General features: G+C 42.5%; 1 protein-coding gene across 1 annotated transcript in view; it reads left to right on the top strand.

Annotated features, from left to right (window-relative positions):
• The first annotated feature begins 2,485 nt into the window (after positions 1–2,485).
• The window catches only part of LOC139017388 (uncharacterized), a 28,239-nt gene continuing 9,830 nt past the window's right edge, over positions 2,486–20,894 (top strand). Inside the window, exons 1-4 of the mRNA XM_070425718.1 lie at positions 2,486–2,584; positions 5,462–5,522; positions 19,097–19,225; positions 20,187–20,534. Coding sequence (XP_070281819.1) covers positions 19,174–19,225; positions 20,187–20,534 — 400 coding nt within the window. The 5' untranslated portion in view covers positions 2,486–2,584; positions 5,462–5,522; positions 19,097–19,173. The remainder of the gene's footprint in view (positions 2,585–5,461; positions 5,523–19,096; positions 19,226–20,186; positions 20,535–20,894) is intronic.

Here is a 20,894-nt window from a genome sequence, read left to right on the forward strand (position 1 = left end):
AATACCTATACTAGAAACTGCGGTACATCTACACAATGGAATACTACACTGCTTTAAAAAAGAAGGAATTCTGACCATTTGAATTCATTGAGTTTCATGAATGGAACTTGAGAGCATTATGCTAACTGAAATAAGCCAGTCAGAGAAAGATAAATATCACATGATCTCACTTATTTATGGACTATAATCTACACTAATAAAAGACAAAGATGCTAATTGACCGTACCTTTGCTATGCCTTAAGCCACGCCCACCAGCCAATCAGAGCGACTATATGCAAATTAAACCAATCAAGATGGTGGCCGGCAGCCTTGGAGCTGGAGCAAGCAGGAGGCTTGGTTGCTCCGGCGAAGGAGGAAGCCAAGCTTTCCGCCTGCCCTGAGCTGGCTGTGGCCTCCGCTCATGGCAACAAAGTTTTAATTATAGAAGACAAATAAATCCCAGATATCTACTTCCAGCCAGCCTTCACTGGGAGCTTGGGTGGCTGGGGTTTGAGGCCAGCCTGAAAACAGCCATCAGCCCCTCACCCAGGCTGGCCAGGCACCCCAGCAGGATCCCCCACAATGAAGGGGCTGTGGCCAGCCTGAAAACAACCATCAGCCCCTCACCCATGCTTGCCAGGCAACACAGCGGGGACCCCCACCTTAAAGGGGCTGTGGCCAGCCTGCAAACAGCCATCAGCCCCTCACTAGGCTGGCCAGGCACTCCTATATAATAAACGGGTAATATGCAAATTGACCCTAACAGCAGAAAGACTTGGAATGACTGGTCACTATGACACACACTGACCACCAGGGGGCAGACGCTCAATGCAGGAGCTGCCCTCTGGTGGTCAGTGCGCTCCCACAGGGGGAGCTCTGCTCATCCACAGGCCAGGTTTATGGCTGCCAGTACAGTGGTGGTGGTGGGACCCACTCCTGCCTCCTCAGCAGCGCTAAGGATGTCTGACTGCAGCTTAGGCCTGCTCTCCACTGGCAAGTGGGCATCCCCCGAGGGCTCCCGGGCTGCCAGAGAGATGTCTGCCAGCTTAGTCCCAATCCCCCAGGGAGCAGGCCTAAGCCAGCAGGTGGTCATTCCCCGAGGGGGTCCCAGACTGCGAGAGGGCACAGGCCGGGATGAAGGACCCCTGAATGCACAAATTTTTGTGCACCAGGCCTCTAGTGAACAACATAAACTGATGAACAAAAACAGATCCAGAGTCAGAGAAGCATCAATCAGACCATCAAACCTCAGAGGGAAAATAGGGGATGGTGGAGATAAGGGGGAGAGATCAACCAAAGGTCTTGTATGCATGCATATAAGCCTAACCAATGGACACAGACACCAGGAGGGTGAGGGCATGAGTGGTTGGAGAAAGGGGCAATGTGGGGATAAGGACACATATGTAATACCTTAATCAATAAAGAAAAAGAGAAAAGAAAGAAACGCAGACTTGAGTGTAAAAGTCAGCATAAAATGTAGGCAATAGAAACTTCAAGCAGAACAGGATTCAATACATAAATTATGAGTTCACAAAATGATAAGAAGGCTTAGAGCATGGAGATAGAAAGCTTTTTTCTCCATTACAACAGAAAAGGAGAAATTACAAACAGATGTACTTGGGATTTGCTTTGGAGTGAGTGGCTATGGATATGCAGACTTGGTGTAAAGGGAGGGAAAAGTTTCCATTAAATGGCTCCTATTGCTCAGTAAGGTGAGGCACCTGAGAGGAGTAGCAGTGACGTATGAGGTTTGAGAAGAAGCTTTGAGACAGAATGGGGGACCGGGAGAGTATTGTGCTAAGTGAAATAATCCAGTAAGGGAAAGACAAGTACCACATGATCTCACCTAAATGTGGAATCTAATGAACAAAACAAACCAGTGAACAAAATAGGTGCAGAGGCATGGAAGCATGGCACAAACTGATGGGTCTCAGATGAAAGGGGATGGGAAAGTGGGCAGAGAATAATCAAAGAACTTAAGTGCAAATATATATAGATACAGATAATAGTGTGGTGAAGGCCTGTGTTGGGGCAGGAACTGGGTGCAGGTGGGTAATGGGGGATAAACTGGGGGCATCTGTAATACAACAATAAAGACAAAAGGGACTTCAAAGAAAGAATAATGGTCAAACGTATGAGATTATGTTTGAATTAAAGAAGAAATAAAATAGTTGTCATATAATGAATATTTCCTAAAAAAAAAAAAAAAAAGATATGTAATTGGAGGTGGAGCATGTTCAAGGAAGCTAGTGTAATTGCCAAACAGCTTTCAGATTCAGATGATGATGTTTGTCTTAATTGGTAGAAGATCATTCTGTCCAGTTAAGTGCTATTTATTTCAATGACCTTTGTCAAGATACATGTCATATTTTTAGATCATAGTCTAGAGAGATAAAAAGCACCATAATATTGCTACATACACAGTCCCAGCCCAAAGTCCATCAGAAACTATATCTGTCTCATCAAGTTCCTCCCCATTCAGTACTTGACATCATTCCTCTAACACAGACCTCCTCCAGCTCCCAGCCCTGAGCTCCGGAGAAAAAAGTCTCTAACCAGACCTACAGAGATCATGAGAGACCCAGACCCACAGCAGAGGCAGAGGTAAGTCTGGAGCCCTGCCTATGGACGGGGTCAGCCCGAAAGCTGGAGGAGGAGGCAGTTTGAAGAAAGGATCAAGTTAGAATTCTATGAAAGGTTCTCCTGCACAGAGAGGTGTGGATGGAGAGAGCTGTGCTTCTTGTCAGGAAGGTGGGATGAAAGGAGACAGAAGGAGGAAAAGGGGGTAGAACTGAAGAAGTTAGAGAAAACAAATTATGGGACTTGAAAGGCTTGAGGGCCTGTTTGCCAGGGTTCTGAGGTAGGAAGTCTCCTCCTAGGTATTTGCACTCTATTGCTTAATATATGAAGACTAGATCAGTGGTCTTCACAATACAGTGTATACACCTGAGGTTGTGAGGAGACACTGCAAGATACTCAGATAGGAGTTGTGTGAACAAGGTGAGTGTTCCCAGCCTCACACTCCACATGTGCTCTTCCTTAAAAATGGTTGGAGAGGCTTCTTTCCCATTCCATCTCTCACAGTTCTCTTTTTTTTTAGAAACCAACTAATTTTACTATTCTAGTTTTGTTTTATAGAGTGTTTTCTTTAATTTGCCTTTATTTTTTATAGTATTACAGATGTGCCCCACTTTTCCCCTATTGCCCACATCCACCTGGCTCCCACCCAACCCTTAGCCTTCACTGCACTATTGTCTGTGTCCATGGGCTATGCATATATGTATATATTAGTTCTTTTCTTTTTGCCCCTAATTCTGTTTTTTTTATAAAAATATTATTTATTGTTAGTACTGCAGATGTCCTGCATTTTCCCCAACTTTACCCTCCTCCACCCATCCACTAATCCCCCCAGGCCTTCACCATCCTATTGTCTGTGTCCATGGGCTATGCATATAAGTTCTTTGATTTATCTCTTCTCATACCCCCACCCCTACACCGAGGTATGTCAGTCTGTTCCATGACTCCCCCTAGCTCCCTTTCCCTCCCTCCTTCCCGCTCTCTCTGAAAAGCAAAGGAAAAAAATATCCTTGGGTGAAGAATAACATTAAAAAAATAAACAAACTAGCCCCACTTGGCACTCCACTGTTTCAATGCTGCTGGCCCTTAGTGGGCAGGGCCTCCTCCCAGTCTCTGTTCAGGCCAGAGTCCTCCCTGCTGCCAGACCCAGCCCAGGGAAGCAGATTTTGGAGCCCAGAGCCTTTCCCACTTGCCTCAGGTAGTAGAGGGTGAGGCAGAACCAGCCCTTCCACAGGCTGTGGAAGGGGATCCTCACCTGCACTCAAGGTGGGCAGGGCCTCCTTCCTGTGCCCACTGTCCACTCCCAGTCTGGCTCTCTGCTTAAAATGCCTCTAGAAAGTAAAGGGTCCCTCAGGTTCACTAGTGGGTTTGCCTGTCAGACACCTGCGCTGGCCCTGAGCTCTGCTGCATGGCTCCTTCTACGGGCACATCGGCCCTAACTTCCCAGGAAAAACAATGATGAAGTGCTCTTCCTGTCCAGCTGGCAAGTCTATGACTTTAATTCCCACCACTTAGCTCCCCGCGCACAACCAGGACTGACATGGCCATCTCTATCTACTCCCTGGGACTCTGTGGTTCTTGAGGATTTATCAGGTAAATCCAGAATGGCTCATGCTCCAAACCTGGAGCTACAGGTGCTGGGCCTGAGGCAGCAAGTGGTGGCAGGTGCTACCTGGAGCTAGTCCCCACACAGACAACTCACACACAATTGCACTCACACTTGCCCACGCACATGCTCTCTCTCAAATACACACTGACTCCCACCCTCACACCTGGCATGCCACCAACTTGGATCATTTCAAAAATATTTTCTCTTTCTTTTATTTTATAAGAAAGGGATAGCCTTTTCTTGGACTTCCATCCCTTTTTATTTTCTATTCCCTTCTCTTTTTCTTCTTTTCCCTTCCCTTCTCTTCCTGAACAACTCAGTCTGAAAGTGTACAAGTATGCAGCGTAAGTTCAATCTGTTCTGGCAGTCAGAAGGACAGGAGGGTAGAAGGCAAACTGAGGTGGCCCCCAGCAAGGGGTCAGAGCCTAAGCAGTTAAGAGACACCAACCCATGGAAGAAGCCTGACATGGAGGAGATGAAAGTCCTCCATGGGAGGAGGAAGGTCTCTGATGGGTGTCAGAGCCAGAGCACAGTGAGGAATGGGTAGGACATGCCAGAGCACACACAAGGTAAAGAGGCATCCATGCAGAGGAAATACCCAGCGTAGTGCTGGAGAGGGTTGAGGTGGGTGTTCATGTAGGAGAAAGGGTAGAAACAGAGATCAGAAACTGGCTTCATACAGGGGGGTTGATCAAAAATATTAAGGATTAAGAACCAGGATTTTCTCTTTTAGAGCAAAAAGTTACAAATACTGAAGGGTACTAAAATGAAATTACTAGCTGGTGATTTCAGAGTAGCCTGAGGAAGTAGCCATGGTGGACCAAGTGAATTCCCTGAAGGAATTTACCAAGATCATCAGACTGATCTAACAATGTATGATTGGCAGCTGGCAAAGTACTCTAACTCCCTGCTTGGAAAGTTGGACCCCTTCCTGGAGCTGGGGTGCTGCCAATTGAGAGTTGCCTGAGAGAACCTCAAACTGCCACATCATCTTTCAGGTCCTCCTAAGACTTTATAGAATAGTAAGTCTTGTTCCCACTTTCCTTTATTCAACACCATTTCATTTGAGTTCCACCATAAATTTATCACTTGTAGTGTAGAAGTACAAAGGATCAATTAGAGAAATTGTATTGGGCACTTTAGTTTTGCAGTAAGTCTCTATACAAAGATTTTGGTCAAGACTTAGCTCTGTGAAGAGCTCAGCACTGACAGCCTGGGACTCTTTGCTAAAATCCTCCCCACCTTCTCTAACAGCTCTTTCAACAGCTTCTTAGATCTTTGCATTGTTTCCACAGTGTCCCATCTCTGTCATTGGTGGAAAGCTGGCACTGTCCTGTAAGGGAAGGCAGAAACCAGGTAAGTTTCTCTTGCCCAGGTGAGATAGTTGACATAAAATGTTGTCCCTGACCTCTTATTCTCTACACATTCAAGAGATTTGTATACAGGACCCCACTTAGCTGAAGGTACCATATGCCAGTACAGACACCAGTAGGACTTCATGCTTCACCCTTAAGCATGAATTATAACAATTTTCCCACAAGTTTGGGTCCTTCTGATGGCTTTGCAAGATGAGCATCAAATGGGAAGTGAAACCTATGACAGCTTGTTTAATAAGAGCCACTACACACTCTGCTTGATCAACTGCCTAGATTTAGTCTTCAGCCACCTGCACTGAATGCTGCTGCCCTTCAGGAAAAGGACCCCTAGAGCAACAGGAAGAGTTCAAATGCAGGTGCTCAAGGAACCCACCTGTGGCCATACCTGGAGTGGATTGGAGGAACAAAGAGGCCAGGCAGGGATTCCCGGTGGAGCTCAAAGCAGCAGCACCCAAACTCTGTCCTCATTTACATCAGATATGTTTTGTGAAGTTGCAGTTCATACAAGCAAACTAACTGAAAAGGGGTTATCTTAACATTACATGTACATTCTACAAAGTAAAACTCCTCATTTTGAAACCCTGGATGAGAAAACAATGCAATTGGATTTTAAATCCATTCACATTTTTACAAGAAATTTCAATATTACATTTGTAAATGAAAGAAAAGAAAGAGCTGTTAGGTTCTTTAGCTACAATGTAAAAGAGTGGGATTGAAAAGGATTTTAATATTTGTATTACCTACTTACGCAACTAAAATATCTCACCAATGATGGTTATGGAAAATTGATAACCATCATTAATAACCATAATTGAACACTGATAGTTACCTGCAGTTATTTCAAGTATACAATCAAAAATCAAAAAGCTGTATTTATTGAAACTACTTCAAAAATTATAAAAATTTAAGATCTTTAGTGTATTTCTTCTAAATTCATATTTAACATATTTCTTACTTAATAACTTCTATTTCATTTTTCTTATAATCGTACTAGAGGCCCAGTACATGGATTCGTGCACCACTGGAGTGCATGGATCAGGCCAAAAATGGCAGTCTGACATCCCCTGAGGGGTCCTAGAGTAAGAGAGGGCACTCTGCAAAGTTGTTGTCACTCTGCAGCTCTTGCATTCAGCGTCTGCCCCCTGGTGGTCAGTGCATATCATAGCTACCAGATGGTTAGATGGCCAATCACTTAGGCTTTTTTATCACACAAGATTTGAATTTTGCGTAAGCATTAACAACAACAACAAAAATAAATAAAAGCCTAATTTTACTTGGTTTATTGAATCAGATTCTAATATCTGTTGCCCTTTGATTTCAATCCCTTCAATTTGATAAGCATTACCAAGTACCAATTATGGCCCAGGAGCAGGGACAATGAAGACCAATGAAGACCACGGCTTTGCATATGTGCCAGCAAAGCTGTAGAGGCCATTTACCCGATGTGAATTTCATACATAACCCTATACTGTATACTTTATGAATCAATAAGAAATTTACAATTTTTAATTATAAACCTGTGTTTTCTATCAAAATTACTTCTTGCGTGAATTCTGGAACACCCTTTAGATACTACAGATAAAATGTTATTTTTTTCCATGAAACCCATATATCCTAATCCCCTTCCAATTTACTACAGTGTCCCTAACAAATAACATCATGTTCTCTGTGTGCCATGATATCAAAAAGGTTAAAAAGTGCTGCCTAGTCCATGGAGAAGTAATATATGCTCCATCTCTGTGGTTGCTTCCAAGGTCCTTAAGACCCTGCACTATTATATACCACATGCCTCTGCCAGCTCAGAATCCATTCCCCACATATAAAGCCTATTTCCCCTCCACCTAAAGAGAGCATGGCCTTGGGAATGCCTTCCCCCACTCCCATTCTTTGAGCCAGCCCTTTCTAGATAGTCTCTGAGCAGCAAGATCTCTGAGCCCTGGGGCAGGGCAGCAAAAATTCACAGCCATGGGCACCAAATTCCACATTGTCCTGGTTGTTGATATGTGTTACAGCCCTTTCCTCACTACTACCACTAATTTACCTGTTCTTAAAAGGAATAGGCTGGAGGACAGAGTGAGATAGGGAATTATAGAAAACACCTGCTTTTTCTGTTGGTCCAAGGCAGAAGGACCCCTAACCTCCTGGTCCCTCCAGATTCTAGAGTCTAGAAGAAGGGTCCTGATACTGGATAATCAGACATTATGTACAGAAGATGTCATCAGTATGTACAAGGTAGCTGAAGCCATGAGTGCCCTGGATAGTCCTAAAAAGCAAGGATCTTAAAACTTGTAGAAAAGGAGCAAGAATCTTAATCTGCCCTTATCTAGTCCTATAGATAAGTTGTGCCCCTTACCTGTCCAAGAGTGAGATTCCTGCATTCCTTCCTTTCTTTCTCCCTTGCATTAAGTCTCAGAGTTCTCTTTTATTTATTTTTTATTGTGATGAAAAACATATAACATACAATTTTCCATCGTTTTTCAATTATAGTTCACATTCAATATTATTCTGTATTAGATTCAGGTGTACAACATAGTGGTTAGACAATCATATATCTTACAGAGTTGTCCTCCTGATATTTCAAGTAAACTGCCCCCCCAGACTGTACATAGCTATTGCATTACCTTTTTCCTCCATTGACCTCTCCCTGGCCAATTCCATCCCCCAGCACATGCCCTCACCCCTCTAGTGACTGTGTCCATTGGTAATGCTTATATTCATGCATACAAGTCCTTTGGTTGATCTCTTGCCCCCCCCCCCTCCCCCGCTTACCTTCCCCCTGCCTTCCCTCTGAGGTTTGAAAGTAAGTTCGATGCTTCTCTGTCTATGGATCTATTTTTGTTCATTAGTTTATGTTGTGCATTAGATTCCACATATGAATGAGATCATGTGATAACTTATCTTTCTCTGACTGGCTTATTTCGCTTTGCATAATGCTCTCCAGGTCCATTCATGCTGTTACAAATGGTAAGAGTTCCTTATTTTTTACAGTTGCCTATTATTCCATTGTGTAGATGTACCATGGTTTTTTAAACCAATCATCTGCTGATGGGCACTTAGGCTGTTTCCAAATCTTAGCTATGGTAAATTGTGCTGCTATGAATATAGGAGTGCATATGTCCTTTCTGATTGGTGTTTCTGGTTTCTTGGGAAATATTCCTAGAAGTGGGATGACTGGGTCAAATGGGAGTTCCATTTTTAATTTTCTGAGCAAACTCCATACTGCTTTCCACCGTGGCTGCACCAGTCTGCATTCCCACCAGCAGTGCACAACAGTTCCTTTTTCTCCCCATCTTCGCCAGCACTTGTCCTTTGTTGATTTGTTGATGATGGCCATCTGACTGGTACCTCATTGTTGTTTTGATTTGCATCTCTCAGATGATTAGTGACTTTGAGCATGTTTTCATATATCTCTTGGCCTTCTGTGTGTCCTCTTTCAGAAAGTGTCTATGTAGGTCCTCTGCCCATTTTTTTATTGGGTTATCTTCCTTTTGTTAAATTGTATGCATTCCCTGTAAATTTTGGAGATTAAATGCTTATTGGAGAAAACATTGGCAAATACATCCTCCCATGCAGTGAGCTTTTTTGTTGATTTTTTATGGTTTCTTTTGCTTTGCAGAAGCTTTTTATTTTGATATTGTCCTATTTGTTTATTTTCTCCTTAATTTCCATTGCTCTAGGAGCTGTACCAGTAAAGATATTGCTACAACATATGGCTGATATTTTTCTGCCTGTAATTTGCACTAAAATTATGTTTTTCCATCATACGTTTAAGTTCTTTATCCATTTTGTTTATTTTTGTATATGGTGTAAGTTGGTGGTCTAGTTTCATTTTTTTGCATGTATCTGTTCAATTTTCCCAACACCATTTATTGAAGAGACTGTCTTGACTCCATTGTATGCTCTTGTATCCTTTGTCAAATATTAATTAAGCATCCTGGCTTGAGTCAATTTTTGGGTTCTCTATTCTATTCCATTGCTCTCTATGTCTGTTCTTGTACCAGTACCAGGCAGTTTTGAGAACAGTGGCTTTGTAATATAGCTTGATATCTGGTATTGAGATCCCTCCTACTTTGTTCTTTCTCAGGATAGGTTTTGCTTCTTGGTGAGCCTGGCTAGAGGTTCATCAATCTTGTTTATCCTTTCAAAGAACAAGCTTTTGGTTTTATTGATTTTTTGTATTGTTTCTTTGGTTTCTATGTCATTTATTTCTGCTCTTATCTTTATTATTTCTTTCCTTCTGCTCACTCTGGGCTTTCCTTGCAGCTCTCTTTCTTATTCTTTAAGTTGTAGAGTTAAATAATTTATTACAAGTTTTTCTTGTTTTTTGAGGTAGGCCTGTAGTGCTATGAACTTTCCTCTCAGGACTGCTTTCACTGTGTTTCATAGATTTTGGATTGTTGTGCTTTCATTGTCATTTGTTTCCAGGATGTTTATAATTTCTTCTCTGATCTCTTTGGTAACCCAATCATTGTATAATAGCATGCTATTTATCCTCCAAGTGTTTGAATTTTTTATTTTTATTGTAGTTTATTTCTATTATCATTCCATTGTGATCTGAAAAGATGCTAGATATTATTTCAATCTTCTTGAAATTGGAGAGAATTTGCCTGTGTACTAATGTGTGGTCTATCTTTGAGAATGCCCCATGTGCACTTGAGAAGAATGTATATTCTGTAGCTTGGGGGTGAAATGTTCTGAAGATGTCAATTAAGTCCATCTGATGTAGTGAGTCATTTAGGATTGCTGTTTCTTTGTTGATTTTTTTGTCTAGAGGATTTATCCACTAATGTCAATGGAGGTATTAAAGTCCCCTATTATGATTGTATTGCTGTCAATCTCTCCTTTGATATCTTCCAGAAGTTTTTTTATGTATTTGGATGCTCCTGCATTGGGTGCATATATATATGTTAACCAGAGTTATATCCTCTTGTTGTATTGATCCCTTTAGTATTATGAAGTGGCCCTCCTATCTCTTGTTATGGCCTTCACTTAGAGATCTATTTTGTCAGATATAAGTATTACTACCCCAGCTTTCTTTTCATTTCCATTTGCCTGAAAGATGTATTTCCATCCCTTCAATTTCAGTCTGTGTGAGTCCCTTGTCCTGAGGTGGGTCTTTTGTAGACTGCATATATATGGGTCATGTTTTCTTATCATATAGCCACTTGATGTCTTTTGATTGGAGCATTTAATCCATTTATGTTTATGGTTATTATTCATAGGTACTTGTTTGTATCCATTTTTATTCTTTGAGCTTGGGTTCCTTCTTGCTTTTTTATTTCTTCTTTTTACCACAGTCCTTTAGCATTTCTTACATTGCTGTGTTGGTAGTGATAAACTCCCTTAGCCATTTTTATCTGTGAAGCTCTTGATTTTCCCTTCAAGTTTGAATGACAGCCTTGCTGGATAGAGTATTCTTGGATTCAGTCCCTTGCTTTGCAATGCTTTGTATACTTCATTCCATTCCCTTCTGATGTATTTCTATTAAAAAATCATTTGATAGTCTAATGGGAGTTCCTTTGTAGGTTACTTTCTGTCTCTCTCTTGTAGACCCTAAGATTCTCTCTTTGTCATTAACGTTTGCTATTGTAATTACAACATGTCTTAGTGTGGGTCTTCTGGGTTCATCTTGTTTGGGACTCTGTGCTTATGTGACTTTTTTCTTCTCCAAATCAGGGAAGTTTTCTGTCATTTCTTCAAATAGGTTTACTACTCCTTGCTCTTCTTCTTGTCATTCCAGCACCCCTATTATATGTATGTTACTTTGTTCCATGTTGTCCTAAAACTCTCTTAGACTCTTCTCCTGCTTTCTAATTTTTTTCTCCACTAGCTTTTCAGATTGGGTGTGTTTTGCTGCCCTATCATCTAATTCACTAATTCGGTCTTCCACTTCTTCTAGTCTACTGTTGAAACCTTCCATTGTGTTTTATATTATAGCTATACTAGAGGCACAGTGTACAAAAATCTGTGCACTCAGGAGGGTCCTCAGCCCAGCCTGTGACCTCTCACAGTCTGGGACCCCTCAGGGGATGTCTACCTGCGGCTTAGGCCCCAGGGGATTGGGCCTAAGCTAGCAGTCAGACATCCCTCTGGCATCCCGGGAGCCCTCCAGGGATGTCCACTTGCCAGTGGAGAGCAGGCCTAAGCTGCAGTCGGACATCCTTAGCACTGCTGAGGAGGCAGGAGAGGCTCCTGCCACCACTGCTGTGCTGGCAGCCGTCAGCCTGGCTTGTGGCTGAGCAGAACTCCCCCTGTGAGAGCACACTGACCACCAGGGGGCATCTCCTGCATTGAGCGTCTGCCCCCTGGTGGTCAGTGTGTGTTATAGTGACCATTCATTCCCACTTGTTCTGCTATTAGGGTCAATTTGCATATTACCCTTTTATTATATAGGATAGAGGCCTGGTGCATGGGTGGGGGCCAGCTGGTTTGCCCTGAAGGGTGTCCGGGATCAGAGTGGGGATCCCACTGGGGTGCCTGGCCCGCCTGGGTGAGGGGCTGATGGCCGTTTTAAGGCTGGCCATGCACCCTGGCAACCTAGACTCTCAGCCCCTCCTTGAGTGGAGGCCAAGGCTGGCTGAAAGAAGGTATCTGGGATTTATTTATCTTCTATAATTGAAACTTTGTAGCCTTGAGCAGAGCCCTGGGCCGGCCAGGGCAGGTGGGAAGATTGGCTTCCTCCATCGCCGGGGGCAATCCAAGCCTCCTGCTTGCTCCAGCTCCGTGGCCGCTACCATCTTAGTTGGGTTAATTTGCATACTCGCTCCTGATTTGCTGGTGGGCGAGGCTGGTAGGTGTAGCAGAGTGGTGGAGTGATGGTTAATTTGCATCTTTCTATTTTATTAGTGTAGATAATTTTTTTATTTTCTCCTAAATCTTACATAAGTTGTTCATCTTTTCATCCATCTGGTTTATGAACTCTATGACCATTACTCTGAATTCTTTTTCTGACCAATTGCACGCCTCTTTTCCATTTAGTTTCTTTTCTGGTGATTTCACTTTTTCTTTTCTTTGGGAGTTGTTTCTTTTTTAAAAAATTTTTTATTGCTTAAAGTATTATAAAGGGTATTACATATGTGTCCCTTTTTTTCCCCGCCCTTGACAATCCCCTGGCTTCCCCTACCCCCCAGTGTCTTATGTCCATTGGTTATGCTTATATGCATGCATACAAGTCCTTCAGTTGATCTCTTACCCCCCTCCCTCCTGCCCCCCAACCATCCCCGGCCTTCACGCTGCAGTTTGACAATCTGTTTGAGGCAGTTCTGCCTCTATATCTATTATTGTTCAAAGGTTTATAATGGTCTCTATTATCCATGAATGTGTGAGATCATGTGGTATTTTTCCTTCATTGACTGGCTTATTTCACTTAGCATAATGCTCTCCAGTTCCATCCATGCCGTTGCAAATGGTAAGAGTTCCTTCTTTTTTACAGCAGCATAGTATTCCATCATGTAGATGTACCACGGTTTTCTAATCCATTCATCTACTGATGGGCACTTAGGCTGTTTCCAGATCTTAGCTATGGTGAATTGTGCTGCTATGAACATACAGGTGCATATATCCTTTCTGATTGGTGTTTCTGGTTTCTTGGGATATATTCCTAGAAGTGGGATCACAGAGTCAAATGGGAGTTCCATTTCCAGTTTTTTGAGGAAACTCCATACTGTCTTCCATAGTGGCTGCACCAGTCTGCATTCCCACCAGCAGTGCACGAGTATTCCTTTTTCTCCACATCCTCTCCAGCACTTGTCGTTTGTTGATTTGTTGATGATAGCCATTCTGACAGGTGTAAGATGGTACCTCATTGTAGTTTTGATTTGCATCTCTTTGATGATTAGTGACTTTGAGCATGTTTTCATATGTCTCTTGGCTTTCTGAATGTCCTCTTTTGAAAGGTGTCTATTTAGGTCCTTTGCCCATTTTTTGACTGGATTGTTTATCTTCCTTTTGTTAAGTTGTATGAGTTCCCTATAAATTTTGGAGATTAGGCCCTTATCAGATATGACACTGGCAAATATGTTTTCCCACGCAGTGGGTTTTCTCATTGTTTTGTTGATGGTTTCTTTTGCTGTGCAGAAGCTTTTTATTTTGATGTAGTCCCATTTGTTCAATTTCTCTTTAGTTTCAAGTGCCCTAGGAGCTGTATTAGTGAAGAAGTTGCTTCGGCACGTGTCTGAGATTTTGTTGCCTTTGAATTCTTCTAGAATTTTTATGGTTTCCTGTCGTACATTTAAGTCCTTTATCCATTCTGAGTTTATTTTTGTGTATGGTGTAAGTTGGTGGTCTAGTTTCATTTTCTTGCATATATCTGTCCAATATTCCCAACACCATTTATTGAAGAGACTATCTTGGCTCCATTGAATGTTCTTTCCTCCTTTGTCAAATATTAATTGAGCGTATTGGTTCAGGCCGATTTCTGGGTTCTCTATTCTATTCCATTGATCCATATGCCTGTTCTTGTGCCAGTACCAGGCAGTTTTGAGAATAGTGGCTTTGTAATACATCTTGATATCTGGTATTGAGATCCCACCTACTTTCTTCTTTCTCAGGATTGCTGCAGCTATTCGGGGTCTTTTTTTATTCCAGATGAATTTTTGGAGAGTTCGTTCTAGATCTGTGAAGTATGCCGTTGATATTTTAATGGGAAGTGCGTTGAATTTATAGATTGCTTTGGGTAGTATGAACATTTTAATGATGTTGAATCTACCAATCCATGAACACGGTATGTTCTTCCATCTGTTTATGTCTTCCTCTATCTCTTTTTTCAACGTCCTGTAGTTTTCTGAGTAGAGGTCTTTTACCTCTTTAGTTAAGTTTATTCCTAGGTATCTTAATTTTTTTGGTGCAATGGTAAATGGGATTGTTTTTATAATCTCTCTTCCTGAAAGTTCACTATTGGTGAATAGAAATGCCTCAGATTTCTTGGGGTTAATTTTGTATCCTGCTACATTGCCAAATTCATGTATTAAGTCTAGTAGCTTTTTGATGGAGTCTTTAGGGTTTTTTATGTATAGTATCATGTCGTCTGCAAATAAGGACAGTTTTACTTCATCTTTTCCAATTTGGATGCCTTTTATTTCTTCTTCTTGTCTAATTGCAATGGCTAATATTTCCAGTACTATGTTGAACAGGAGTGGTGAGAGTGCGCATCCCTGTCTTGTTCCTGTTCTTAGGGGAAATGGTGTTAGTTTTTGTCCATTGAGTATGATGTTGGCTGTGGGCCTGTCATATATGGCTTTTATTATGTTGAGGTATGATCCTTTTACTCCCGCCTTGCTGAGAGTTTTTATCAAAAATGGGTGTTGGATTTTGTCAAATGCTTTTTCTGCATCAATTGATATGACCATGTGGTTTTCTTCTTTCAATTTGTTTATGTGATGTATCACGTTTATTGATTTGCGGATATTGAACCATCCTTGCATCCCTGAAATAAATCCTACTTGGTCATGGTGTATGATCTTTCTGATGTACTGCTGGATCCGATTTGCTAAGATTTTGTTGAGGATTTTAGCATCTATGTTCATGAGGGATATTGGCCTGTAATTCTCTTTCATTGTGTTGTCTTTATCTGGTTTTGGTATTAGAGTGATACCTGGCTTCATAGAATGAGATTGGAAGTGTTCCTTCCTCTTGAATTTTTTGTAGTAGTCTGAGGAGGGTAGGTTTTAGTTCTTCCTGGAATGTTTGGTAAAACTCCCCTGTGAAGCCGCCTGGTCCTGGGCTTTTTTTTGCTGGAAGCTTTTTGATGACTGCTTCAATTTCTTCCATAGTTATTGGCCTATTGAGATTTTTAGATTCTTCCTGATTGAGTTTTGGAATGTTGTATTTTTCTAGAAATATGTTCATTTCCTCCAAGTTGTCTAGTTTGTTGGAGTAGAGCTGTCCATAGTACTTTTTAATAATCATTTGTATTTCTGTGGGGTCTGTTGTTATTTCACCTCTATCGTTTCTGATTTTGTTTATTTGGGTCCTCTCTCTTTGCTTTTTGGTGAGCCTGGCTAGAGATTTGTCAATCTTGTTTATCCTTTCAAAGAACCAGCTCTTGGTTTCATTGATTTTCTGTATGTTTTTTTGGTCTCTAGGTCATTTATTTCTGCTCTAATCTTTATTATCTTTCTCCTTCTGCTCACTCTGGGGTTTTCTTGTTGCTCTCTTTCTAATTCTTTGAGTTGTAGAGTTAGATGATTTACTACCATTTTTTCTTGTTTGTTGAGATAGGCCTGTAGAGCTATAAACTTCCCTCTCAGGACTGCTTTCGTTGCGTCCCATAGGTTTTGGATTGTTGTGTTTTCATTGTCATTAGTTTCCAGGATGTTTTTAATTTCTTCTTTGATCTCATTGGTAACCCAATCAATATTTAATAACATGCTATTCAGCTTCCAAGTGTTTGAGTATTTTGGGTTATTTTTATTGTAATTTATTTCTAATATTATGCCATCGTGGTCTGAGAAAATGCTTTTTATGATTTCAATCTTCTTGAATTTCGGGACACTTTGCTTGTGACCCAATATGTGGTCTATTTTTGAATATGTCTTATGAGCACTTGAGTAGAATGTATATTCTGTGGCTTTGGGGTAAAGTGTTCTGAAGATGTCTATTAAGTCCATCTGATCTAGTGAGTCATTTAGGATTGCTGTTTCTTTACTGATTGTTTGTCTAGCGGACTTATCCAGTGATGTCAGTGTGTATTAAAGTCCCCTACTATGATTGTATTGTTGTCGATCTCTCCTTTGATATCTTCCAGGAGTTTTTTTATGTATTTGAGTGCTCCTGCATTGGGTACATATATGTTTACCAGGGTTATATCTTCTTGTTGTATTGATCCCTTTAGTATTATGAAGTGGCCTTCCTTATCTCTGGTTATGGCCTTCATTTTGAGGTCTATTTTGTCCAATATAAGTATTGCTACCCCAGCTTTCTTTTCCTTTCCATTTGCCTGAAAGATATTTTTCCGTCCCTTCACTTTCAGTCTGTGTGAGCCCCTTCTTATAAGGTGGGTCTCTTGTAGACAGCAGATGTATGGGTCATGTTTTTTTATCCATTCAGCCACTCGATGTCTTTTGGTTGGAGCATTTAGTTCGTTTACGTTTAAAGTTATTATTGAAAGGTACTTGTTTGTAGCCATTTCTATTTTTTTGTGGCTGTTTTCTTTCTGTGCTTTTTATTTCTTTTTACACCAGTCCCTTCAGCATTTCTTGCATTGCTGGCTTGGTGGTGATAAACTCCCTTAGCCTTTTTTTTGTCTATGAAGCTTCTTATTTCCCCTTCAATTTTGAATGATAGCCTTGCTGGATAGAGTATTCTTGGATTCAGTCCTTTGCTTTGCATCACTTTGTAAATTTCTGTCCATTCTTTTCTGGCCTGATGTGTTTCTGTTGAGAAATCATTTGATAATCTAATGGGAGATCCCTTGTATGTAACTTTCCGTCTCTCTCTTGCAGCCTGTAAGATTCTCTCTTTGTCCTGAACATTTGCCATGGTAATTATGATGTGTCTTGGTGTGGGTCTTTTCGGGTTCACCTTGTTTGGGACTCTCTGTGCTTGTGTGACTTTTTTCTTTCCCACCTCAGGGAAGTTTTCTGATATTATTTCTTCGAGTAGGTTTTCTAATCTTTGTTCCTCTTTCTGTTGTTTTGGCACCCCTATTATTCGTATGTTGTTTCGTTTCATGTTGTCCCAAACGAGCTCCCTTAGGCTCTCCTCCTGTCTTTTAATTTTTTTCTCCAATTGCAGTACAGTTTAGGTGTGTTTTGCTTCTTTGTCTTTTAATTCATTAATTCGGTCCTCCGCTTCTCCTAGTCTACTATTGATGCTTTCAATGGTGTTTTTTATTGCAGCTATATCGCTCTTCATTTCTTCTTGGGTCTTGCATAAGTTATTGATTTTTTCACCTGTTTCTTCTTGCTTCTTGCATAAGTAGTTGATTTTTTCCTCCATCCGGTTTATGCACGCTAGGACCCTTATTCTGAATTCTTTTTCTGTCATGTTGCATGCCTCTGTCTCACTTAGCTGCTTTTCTGGCGAGTCTTCCTTTTCTTTCCTTTGGGGGTTTCTTTGCCTACCCATGTTTGATCTCACTGGCATATCTAGATGTTGAGTCGTTCAGTGGCTGCTCCCCGGGTGGCAGTGGCTCCTTGGGCTGTGGTTGCTCCTTTGGTGGTTGTGGTAGCAGCTGCTCCTCAGTTGGCAGCAGCTCCTCTAGTGGGTGCTGTTCACAGCTGTGGTGGCTCTTCTGGCTGGTGGGGGGAGTCTTCACGTACAGCTGCTCTTCCTCAGACAGAGGGTGTGGTGATCAGGAGGCTGCTGTTGCTTGGATCTGCAGCACTGCATGATCTGGCTGCCCCCTTTAGGCTCAGTCCTCTGTAATCACAGAATCCAAATCTCAAATACCCCGGTGCCAGGAATCCCGCGGAACTCTTTTCCCCAGTCAGGGGCTATGTCTGTCCCAAGAGACGCGGCTGTTTGCCACGCGGTCTCCCTCCGACCTTCTGGGCTCAGAGGTCTGGGAAAGTTTCCTGCGCAGATCCCTGTTTTGTTTTTTTTACCTTTCCAGGGTAGCTCTGCCCTTCCCGGCTGCAAACTGTCTCACCAGCTGGGTGATTTCGCCCATTCGAGGTGGGTGTTAGTTTCAGCTGCTTACTCCATTTGCTCCGGGACAAGACCTGGGACGCGTCTGCCTATATCGCCGCCATCTTGCTTCTCCCTGGGAGTTGTTTCTTTATCTCCTTATTCTTGCTATCACTGGTCCAAGGCTCACTGTCAGTATGCACAGAGCTGGGTGATGCCATGGTCTTGGCAGGTAGAGACTAGTCAGAGGCTGGCCTGCATGACACATAGAGCCAGAGCATTGCCTGGAGGGCAGGGGACTCAATCAGAAGCTGGCCTGCATGACACATGGAGTGGTGCTGTGGGCTTGGTGGGCAGGGGACTCAGAACCTCACCTGCAGGACTCGTGGGGTCAGGGCCTATGTCACTGTCATGGTGGGCAAGGAGCACAGTTCCAGGCTTATTGGTGGGACCTGCAGGGATGGGGCAAAACCATAGGCTTGACAGGCAGCAGGTGGCTCAGTTCAGGACTCACCAGTGGAATGTGCGGGAATGACATGGTAGTCTGGTGGGAGGGGATCACACTCCAGGTCCCAGAGGAGCCCATGTCCAAGGAGGCTGGAGTCCTGATGTCTATGGGTCTGCAGCTAAGGTAGCAAGTCTTTGGCTGGAGTTCTTGTAGTATCCAGGATGGCATCTGAGGCTTGTCTGGGTGGTGGTGAAGACAGGCTCCCAGGCATAACAGCTCTCCCCTTCAAGATGGCATGGTTTCTGTCGAGCTGGATGCCCAGAAGTGATTTCATCAGTAGCAGGGGCTCTCCATCCACGAGAACCTGGTCTTTCCGCCTCCGAATCTCCTACAGGGTCAAACTGTCACACACACACACACACACACACACACCACAAGTCCACACACTCCCCTTTTGCTCCCTTACTCACAGCCATCCTGCTGGATGCCATTTTTTCTCTCCCTCAGAGTTCTTTTTTTTATCTCTCTCCTCATTACAGTATTTTCCAATGAGTCATCAATGAAAGACTTGGGATTGCTCTACATCAGACACCTGAAGAGGCAGTGAGTCTCTACTATGTATCATGGCAGCCTCATCTCATACTTCCTCTGCCTCCAGATGGTTACAGGTTTGAATTATTATATGAGTTTCTGATTCTCTGATATATAAGAATAAGGAAAAAACAAAAGGGGGTAACACTGTAATGGAAAATTTGGACAAAAGAACAAATGCTTGGAGATCCTGGAAAGTAAAGAAATTAATGTTATTCTGCTTACTAAGTACCAGGCAGTGTACTAGGCATTTTTACTTATATCTTCTGGTCCAGGCCTGCTGTGTGTGTGTGTGTGTGTTGTATGTGTGTGTGTGTGTGTGTGTGTGTGTACATCCAAATACAAATGTGCATGCAGTGGGGCAAAGGTTGAGAGAAAGCATAAGAGCCCAAATGATAATAAAAAAGCATAAGTTCTTAAAGACTTAAGATAATGTTGAATAAGATTGGTAAAATTTAGCTTGTATGCATCCATATTCTCATCCCATGCTCATGGCAAATTGTATTAATTCTCAAACATCTTTACCACTCGTCTACTTCAGATTCTTTCTCAACACAGTTATCCACTATCCATCCAGAGCCATCTGAGGTGCTGTGTTATCCTGAGCTGAGGGAGCTAGCAAGTCTATTCCCCATCTCCTACAGTCATATTCCTCAGGTCCCTCCCCACAGGGTGAGTTAAGTGAGGAGCCTAGGGCACAGATTATAAAGAGGCACTTCCCGTCAACAGCTTGCCAACCCTGGACATGTACACCAAATGTAACTGCCTCCTCAATATTTGTGCCCTAAGTCCTTTACTTGCCTCAGGTGAGCCAAGCCTAGACCTCCTACGTCCAACATCCCCAGCTTCCTCCTAGCTCTGCGTGTATGTTCATGTCACAAAAGTGAACCCCAAGATCCAGCAGCTATCTCCTTTCAGACCTTGTTCCCAGGACTTAGTTAGGATGGAAATAACCAATCATGTATATAATCAACTCCCCTTCATCTTCCCAAATCCTGCCCATAGCCCACCCTGACTCCATCTCTGTTTCCTTTTCAGGAACATTCCAAGCCCGTGGGCCCTACGAAGCTTTGATGGCCATGCTGGGTGGTGACGCTGAGCTACCCTGCTTCCTCATGCATCATCAAAGTATTAAAAATATGAAAATTAGCTGGACTCGATCCCTACCCTCCCAGGTGGTGCACCTATATGAGGATGGGAGGGACAAGCCTGAGGAAGCCATGGAGGAGTATTTTGGGAGGACACAGCTTGTGAAAAATGTCATGCACAAGGGGACTGTGGTCCTGAGAATCCACAATGTCCAACCCTCTGACAGTGGGCAGTATCGCTGTGCATTCCAACATGGTTCCTTCTACAGTGATACAGTGATTGAGCTGAAAGTGGCAGGTAATGGCCCACATTTATCCCCTTGACACCCCACAGGGGAAAGTTTTTTCTGAAATGGGCTCCTTCCTCTGTTCCAATTTTCCTTAGAAATATAAAGAATTTATAGGATAAAGAAAGATGGCCATTATCTAGTCTCCCCATTACTCCATATATCACTGCTTGGGGCTAAAGAAAAGGTAATAAAGAAACTCATAGTGGGAGTCAAGAAATAGGCAGGGGCCATTTGTGTTGGATTGTGTTGGACTCATCCCTAGCCTAGAAGTTTAGGTCCCATACTTTCAGAGCCTCAGTTTCCTGTTCTGCACACTGAGGTCTAATCAGCAGCAAAAACTCTTGAGAAGCAGAAGATGGATGTGTGTG

Source organism: Myotis yumanensis, unplaced genomic scaffold, assembly GCF_028538775.1.
Source record: "Myotis yumanensis isolate MYYU_CA2020_CCGP unplaced genomic scaffold, mMyoYum1.0.hap1 SCAF_10, whole genome shotgun sequence".
Taxonomy (NCBI): Eukaryota; Metazoa; Chordata; class Mammalia; order Chiroptera; family Vespertilionidae; genus Myotis; species Myotis yumanensis.